At 35.3% G+C, this 8,477-nt stretch overlaps 1 protein-coding gene across 2 annotated transcripts; it reads left to right on the plus strand.

The window, feature by feature from the left end:
* The first annotated feature begins 363 nt into the window (after positions 1-363).
* Positions 364-6,370, plus strand: LOC141659029 (uncharacterized). 2 transcript variants are annotated; one of them, XM_074465749.1, is made up of 11 exons: positions 364-684; positions 2,274-2,356; positions 2,450-2,585; positions 2,818-3,314; positions 3,408-3,455; positions 3,724-3,898; positions 4,340-4,452; positions 4,526-4,622; positions 4,771-4,990; positions 5,300-5,459; positions 5,625-6,370. In XM_074465749.1, the coding sequence occupies exons 1-11, from the start codon at positions 459-461 to the stop codon at positions 6,099-6,101; spliced, it is 2,232 nt and encodes a 743-aa protein (XP_074321850.1). In that variant the 5' UTR covers positions 364-458; the 3' UTR covers positions 6,102-6,370. The 2 variants fall into 2 exon arrangements, with proteins under 2 accessions (XP_074321850.1, XP_074321851.1); XM_074465750.1 differs by having other exon boundaries at positions 365-684; positions 2,434-2,585.
* The last annotated feature ends 2,107 nt before the right edge of the window (positions 6,371-8,477 follow it).

Here is an 8,477-nt window from a genome sequence, read left to right on the forward strand (position 1 = left end):
CCATTTACAAATAAGATGCATTTGAAGATTTACTGATCCAAAAAATTTAGAAATTGAAAATAAAAATTTACGAACTCCTGACAAGCCCATCTACTAAAATCATATATTTAATCTAACATATTACTTCAAAAACTTTTATAATAAAAATTAAAATTTAAAAAAATTCTTACATATACACGTACGCATTGTATTTTTATTTATTATTATATATCACTTCTCATTTTTTTTAAAAAAAAATTATTCTGAATCACGCGAAATGCAATTTTTTCGTCCAATTATATATAATACTGAAAAAAATAGATTATTACGAAAAAACTCGTGCATATCTGTTTAAATTCGTTGCAGGCTGGCAGGAATAAAATTCAGAAATACCTTTCTCCCTGTTTAAAGTTGGCATCTCTGTTTGGCAACTTTCATTCAACGAGTCGACTCACTTAAATACAGAGATTGAGCGAGTCATGAGGTTCAATTTTAATGGCGTAAATCCGAGTTTGAGACTCAGAAGATTGTTAAACACATCAAAAACAACCAGAATACATCTCAAATCACCAATAATACCACTACATAAACAATATAGATTTTTTTCGAATTCAAATAAAATAATCGATGATTCTATGTTACCGGTTCTCATCGTCGGTGCTGGACCGGTCGGACTTGTGCTCTCTCTTCTTCTAACCAAATTAGGTATATGTGGTGTGTGTATGTGTGTGTAGATGTTTAAATGTATTAATTACCGTGAGCTCAGCTGCAGAATTCCATATATTTGTCTGTTTTGATTTTAACTTCTTGTTTTGCGTATTTCGTGATTAAGAACCGGAAAAATATCGAAAAATCATGTTCGGTGTCTTATGATCATTTAGTAATGCTGTATTCATTTATTTAGCTGTGGTGTCCTCCAACTGTTTGACAAAATGACTAGAGTATACGTATTTAGGAAGGCACTACAGTAACTAAATCTCCTTATTGCTCTCGTTAATTATTTTGTACTTTTAGCGCGAGAATTTTGGACATTTAAATTTTATTTTCCCTCTCTTTGAATGCAGCGCAAACTAATAAGCCACATTGATTATTGCTTAAGACATTAATTAGGCTTGCAATCAATTAATAGTTTTCGTGGAATAAACCTGGCTGAAAGGGAAGGAGAAAATGCAGCAAAGAAATAATCCAGATAATAATTGTTTCAGTTTTGTGCCAGTGAGGAACATAGTTCTTTATTCTTTCTAAAATAATGTAAGATTATAAATGCTGTAATTTAGTAGGTTCTTCGGTAAAAATACTGCCTCCTTTTAGGCTAGGTATATTTATTTGCAGTTATTGCCGTATTCAACCAAATCACCTTGCTCATGCAGTCGGTGTGTGTCTATACACACACACCCATAATGCTCGCTCCTTATATTATAGAATAGTGCAGGCTTCTATTAATTACATACCCGTACCGCTTGATTTTCTTGCTTGATGCATATTGTGCATATGTCACTCCTGTAAAGTAAGTTTGAAAGGGTAGGGATATTCTCACATTCATGATCTGATCTCTAAAGTAGTTGGTCAATAAGTCAGTTGGTAAACAATACAAACCAATGATACGAACTACAACAAATACGCTTACGTTTGAAGCCGTTAGGAGGAGAAATGTAATAAGTTTAATTTGAAAGCATCATAATCACATCATACTATCTAGCAGCGTAGCCAGGATTTAGTTTTAGGATGGGCTAGAATACATATACTTTAATATATATTCAAGCAAAGGATATAGTAATATTTTCTCCTTTTTTTAAAATATATAACTAGAAAGATTGTTATTGTTCAAACAAACCATGTAGCAGTGAAATATATTAACTGCAATTATTTCATACTAATATTAACAAAATGTTTCCAGATTCAAATTAACTATGAACTTCATCTTAAATTTAGTTTTTGCTTTTTATACTAAAAAATTAGTTTATGGTGACGCACTTTAATAGAATCCATACTCCATTGCGAGTGCTTTTTTCCTCTTTCTGAGTTTGATTTTAGCAATTATTATGGTTTATCTCATTTATTTGCATCTCTTTGGAGGATTAGTTAACTTTCATCAGTCTCTTCAATCATGATTTAGTTTACGCTGACACACTTTTAGAGAAACCATTATTCACTCCGTTATGGGTGCTTTTTTCTTCTTTCTGAGTTTGATTTTAGAAATTTTATGGTTCATCTCATTTATTTGCATCTCTTTGGAGGATTAGTTAAATTTCGCCAGTCTCTTCATACATGCTTTTCCTCGTGCCTATTTGTAGGGGTGAAATGTGCAGTTGTGGAGAAAAATTTGAGTTTCTCGAGACATCCACAGGCACATTTTATAAATAACCGTTCAATGGAGGTTGGTTTTTCTAAGAGCTAGTTTAGACGGGAAACACAGAAGTTCAGACAATTTAAAGATTTCCTTTACTTTCCAAGTGTGTATCTCTCTCAGGTGTTTCGCAAGTTGGATGGCCTAGCAGATCAGATTCAAAAATTTCAGCCTCCAGTGGAGCTTTGGAGAAAATTTGTATACTGCACTTCACTAACTGGTCCTATAATTGGGGCGGTAGACCATATGCAGCCCCAAGGTATGATATGGTTTTTCTTTTTTCAGCACATGGTCGTTTAGAATAAACTTTCTCACTCTCAATTATTGATTGACTCCATTCTTGTTTTTTGCAGTTTCATTATCATTAATTGGATTTCTTTTAATTTACTGTCTCCTTAACCACATCTCATGAGACGAACAATTATCAAATCTATTATTATGATGTTAAACATTGTAAATATTGGTCACCTAATACATGTATTTGTGTGTAGATCTTGATCAGACTGTTAGCCCTGTTTCTGTTGCACACTTCTCTCAGTACAAACTTACAAGACTTATTCTCCAACATCTTCAAAACCTTGGCTTCACTGTCAGAAATCCTAACGGGTTGGATAATCTCATGTATGACGGTCCTAAAGAAAGGGAAATATTAATGGGGCATGAGTGTGTATCAGTTAATGCTACTAGTGATTGTGTTACCATGACTGCATCATTTTTGAATGAAGAAGGGAAGTATAGTGAGAAATGTATAAGATCCCGTTTCCTTGTCGGTACAGATGGGGCAGGAAGTACAGTTAGACAGCTTCTGGGAATTGATATGAGAGGTGAAAAGGACCTACAAAAGCTCGTCAGTGTCCATTTTATGAGCAGACAACTGGGGGAGTACCTGATAAATGAGAGGCCTGGCATGCTCTTCTTTATTTTTAATACTGAAGCTATAGGAGTTCTTGTGGCTCATGATTTGAAGGAAGGGGAGTTTGTATTACAGGTATCATGTTTAGTCTACTTTTTCCTTTGGTTGCATAAAACTGCTTATGATTAACATGAACTTGCAATTTGATAATGGGTTATTATCATGCAGATACCTTTTTATCCACCTCAGCAGAAACTTGAAGATTTTAGTTTGAAGGTACACTTTTGTGCTGAATAGTCCTCTTGTTTAAGATATTTGAGCTGTGAAAACAGCTTAATGCTAACTCCAGCGGTAGATTACTAGATTTAAGTTAAATAAATTTATAATGGTAATTATTCGCTGCATGATTTATTACTCTATGACTTGTATTTCTTGATGGACAAGTTAAAGAAAAAGGTTAGTTTTTTTGTTCGTTTTTGTAATTTGTGTATTGTGAGTTTTTCTGATTTTAAGGAATTTTTTTTATTGGTTAATTTTTTTGTAGATATGTGAGAGATTAATTGTCAAATTGGCTGGGAGAGAGCTGGCAGATATAAAGGTGGTTGACATTAAGCCATGGGTGATGCATGCTGAAGTTTCGGAGAAGTATCTATTACATGATAACCGTATAATAATTGCTGGAGATGCTGCTCATCGATTTCCTCCTGCTGGTGGCTTTGGTAATTAGGTTCTTTGTTATATCAATTATAAAGTGCGTTTGTACTTTCTAGAAAATACTTATTTTTTTAGCTTAAGATATAATTCATTCCCCTAAAGGACCCGTACTAAATAATTAAAGAGATGTCAAGGCTTCATTGAGTAATCTAAGAGGTTATTGTTGCCTCAAATTTCAAACTTCTGATTACATAGACTAAATAGCTCGAGTCCAAGAACCCAATAGGTCTATAATACTTGTCGTTGTTTTAGCAAGCCTTGGTTTGTTTAAGTTCTGAGATTCATTATTTCTTTAAATATATATTTTGTTGTTTGGGATGTTTTGTGGTATCAACAGTTGGTTTATAAATATGACTTGTGACGTTCACTTGAAATAGTTGATTCGGAACTGAAGTACCTTCTCCTAGAAGACTAATTAACTTTCAATGCCGGATTTAATTGTGCAGGGATGAATACTGGCATTCAAGATGTGCACAATCTTGCCTGGAAAATAGCTTCGGTAGTCAAGGGTACTGCTCCAAAATCAATCCTCACCTCTTATGAAGTAGAACGCCGACCGGTGTGGCTCTAGTCTTTTCAATATTCTTTTTTTTTGATCTAGTCGTGCAATCTGATTATATAAACTTTGTCAGGTAGCAATATTCAATACAGAATTAAGTGTCAAGAATTTTAGAGCAGCCATGGGGGTACCTGCTGCACTTGGTCTTGATCCAGTGATGGCAAATTCAGGTAGATCAAGTCTCGATGCCAAAGACCTTTTTCTTTCCCCTCCCTCTTTCCTGCTTCCAGAAGCTCTAGTTCATTCTCTTGTTCAATTGAGATTTTAATTTTTCCTTTCAAATAACACAAGAACATATCATATGTTCCTTTTTGGCAGTTCACAATGCTCTTAATAAGACAGTTGGTTCCATTTTACCTTCTGAACTACAGAGGAAAATTCTGGATGGAATTTTCTCTCTAGGTCGTGCACAGCTCTCTGATATAGTTTTGAACAAGAACAACCCTGTTGGATCTTCAAGACTGGCTAACGTTAGACGCATATTTGAAGGAGGAGAGAGCCTCCAACTCCAGTTTCCTGCAGAGGATCTTGGTTTCAGGTGTTACTTCAGTGTTTATAACTGATTTGGTGTTAAACATAAGCTTAGTTAGTCAGAATATCATCTGGATATGACTTAATACGTTTGGAGGGCCGTGTTAATCGAGCACTCTTTACTTTTGTTGTTTCGTTTCTCTCAAACTAGTAACAAAAATGAACTTTTCTGTTCTTACAATGCAATGTGATGTGTTGTGTCTGCTAAATTTGGTCTTCCTTTGTTTATTAAATTTTGGCGGTGATTCCTGTTTCTTTCTGCAGTTTTATTTAGAGAAACTTAAGCTACCCGTCTCATTCAAATCATTCATTTTAGGTATCACGAAGGAGCTCTTTTTATTGACGATGAGATTGAAACTGAGTTGAATGCGCCTGAAGTACCCACAGGACGTAGGCGTGAATATGTTCCCTCTGCCGATCCAGGATCGAGGCTGCCTCATGCAAATGTGAAGGCGTTGTCCGGGCCCTCAACTGAGGTATTCCAAATTCTTGTATTACTTTCCTGTTTGTGTGAAGGGGGGGGGGTGTTGTATGTTCTCAAGTTCCTTTGTCAAAATGTGCGAAGCTAGGCCAGCAAGCCTGCATATTGTTCACTGTTTCTTACATTGTTGTCTCTCTTTTCAAATTAATTTCTTTCGCAGGAGACATTCTCTACTCTGGATCTTGTATCGGGACAAAAAGTTGAATTTCTTCTCATTATTGCACCGGTGGAACCATCTTATCGTCTGGCTCAGGCAGCATTTGAAGTGTCAGAGGAATACAATGTTTCTGCAAAGGTGTGTATTGTATGGCCATATGGTACAGTTGATGGAGCTACGAGAAGTGCAGCAGAATTGACACCATGGGAAAATTTCATAGATGTTGTGGAAGTTAAATGCTCTTCAGCTTCATCCTCGTGGTGGGATATATGTCAGATGACCCATAGAGGAGCTATTCTAGTCAGGCCAGATGAGCATATTGCATGGCGGGTAAAGTCAGGGGTGGTTGGCGAAACTACTTTTGAGCTCAGAAGAGTCTTTTCAGCTATATTAGGATTGACCAATTGTAGTGAATCCGATTTTAAGGAGTGGAAGGAGCTGGCCACCCCAAATACCTTGGAGTATGGATGGGATCTTTAGGCTGATAGATGGTCTCGGCACAACTAAGAGCCATACTCTCCTAGGCCCTAGCACGTACTAGTAGAAGAATAAACCTTTCATGCAGTCAAATTCAAATTATTCATGAATTGACTCATACTAACCCTTCTAGACTCCTGGATGTTTCTTGCTTAAAAGAATGGTAGATAGCAGTAGATCACTGTATAAAGGGAATGCTATATTTATTTATATTTTTCATACACAACTAAATGTGTACATAAATTATATAATAAAATTGATTTGTTATATGATATATAAAGTTGTTCGACTAGTATTTGGTTTTATATCCAAGTGCACAGCCTCCTGGAGCTACGTTATGCGGTGAGTTATAAATGTAGTGCTTTTGGCTGTATGTATGTGTGCGTGTGTGTGTGTCTTAAACCTACTATCATAGTAGTACTATGTAATGGTTCACTTAAAAAAGCTTTTTGTACCAAGTCAGCCTTGTCATACCCCAAAGTAACTACATATCAGATGTAAATTAGTGGAACCAAATCACTGCTTGACTTAGGAACAAAGTATGCTTGACGCTAAGTGAAACTCATGAGATATTTTAAGCATACAGATAACTATCATTGCTTCAGAGTCTTCTTTAAGCATATGTAGTCTAATTTCTAGCAAGTACCGCATTTCTATCTCCTGGGAAAATGCGGAAGCAATGTTATGCAATCACAAGTGGATGCAATGGGCCGGAGGTAAATTCAGCACCAAATGTATTTCTTATTGTAAGTATATAATGCACATATTAAGATGATGAACTTCTCTTCATGCTAACTATGACATATCACAAACTTATTATACGTTTTGAGAAGGTTCCATTGGTGATAATATGTTTGTTCTTGCCTTGGGTAATGCAGAAGGCTGATGTTTTTTTAGTGTATTTTCAGTAGCTGATCTAAATTTAAGGCCATAGGTTTGTTTTAGTGAACTCAGTGATAATTAACCTAACATGATGGCCTTTCACACACTTGTCGAAGAAAAATCCTATAATTTACTTGTTGGAGCCATGACCTCTTTTCACGGGGACAAGAAGAGAATATAAATTAATTATTATGCTTGTGAAATAAAGTGTGTGGTGTGTATTAAAATAAAGTGTGTGGTGTATTTGTAAAATAAAAAGTGTAGTGTGTATTAAGTGAAAAAATATATTATTATCTTGTAAAGATAAGATATCCTTACACGTGTTTAAATCTGATTGGTTTGTAAGATTTCATCCTATCAAATTGTCCCCTCAGGACTACCATAAATAGGATTCCTTTGTATGGGTTTAAGGCATTCAAGTCTTAGACATCTATTATATTCTAAGCAATAAACTTCAGTGTATTCTTATATCTGTTCCATCTTTCTAATAATCTTACTTCTTCTTATATTTCTTGTAACCTCCTTAGTGGTTGTACTTTTCTTAATGAATTGTAAACTAATCAGAGCCAATAATTGTGCTAAAATAGATGGAGCTATTGATACATTTCATAACAGCAAAAGACTTTTGGTGCTAAAATAGCACCATATCTTTAACCAAATTTGTTTCACATTTGTCTCCAATAGCATATCATCCCCTCAATCTATTTCCCTATTTATTTTTCCACTTCCTAGGAGATGTTGCAAATGTAGCGCCATCTATATATTGTTTAATATATAGCGCCAACTATAGCGTTGAGCGTTTGCTTACGCGAAGTTAGAGTCCTTTTCGTGCTATTTTAACAAAATGTTTAGCACATCAACGGATATGTAAATTTTACTTTTTTTGTCAAATTATAGATATAGCACCTATTTGACACACCATTGGACACACTCTTAGTAAAGTTTCACCGTATTGAGTATTGTATATTATTTGTTTATTTCAGAGCTATCTGGTATATGGACTTTGTACACAACATTTGCAAGTCTTGTTATTGCTGAAGTAGCTTTGTATGCCCCCCCTCAGGCTCCACCCAGAGTCGACATAAGCTTTGAAAGTCGATGCAAGTCACCTGTTAAGGATCATCATTTGAATAGTGGTGTGCTGAAATTTTATATACAGATAGATATGTGGTTGTGTCAGTTCAGTAGTTACCCTTGTGGTATATATTTGCCCTTTTGATTCATATATCATCTGTGTACAAGTTCAGTTCCGTTCAACTTCTGCTAACAGTTGTGATACCTATCTGTACAGTAGTACATTTAGGAGACTCGCTAACAAGCAACTCTACCTAAAAGAACATCTCCTCCGTTATGACTCAAGGTTGCATTATGTATTTTCATGTATGCAAAGATACCTCTATCCTATGTAGCATTATCTCTTATTTAAATAAACACGTGATTATGCCCTCCATTCTCTTCTGCTCCCCCGTCTCTGACACCTTAAATATTTCATGTACA

Source organism: Apium graveolens, chromosome 5 (assembly GCF_009905375.1).
Source record: "Apium graveolens cultivar Ventura chromosome 5, ASM990537v1, whole genome shotgun sequence".
NCBI lineage: Eukaryota > Viridiplantae > Streptophyta > Magnoliopsida > Apiales > Apiaceae > Apium > Apium graveolens.

Excerpts from the sequence above, each read along its gene's own strand:
- LOC141659029 (XM_074465749.1), top strand. The coding sequence starts at position 459 with ATGAGGTTCAATTTTAATGGCGTAAATCCGAGTTTGAGACTCAGAAGA. Across the intron at positions 685-2,273 it reads TCTTCTTCTAACCAAATTAG|GGGTGAAATGTGCAGTTGTG; the intron begins GTATATGTGGTG and ends GCCTATTTGTAG. Across the intron at positions 3,899-4,339 it reads TCCTCCTGCTGGTGGCTTTG|GGATGAATACTGGCATTCAA; the intron begins GTAATTAGGTTC and ends TTAATTGTGCAG.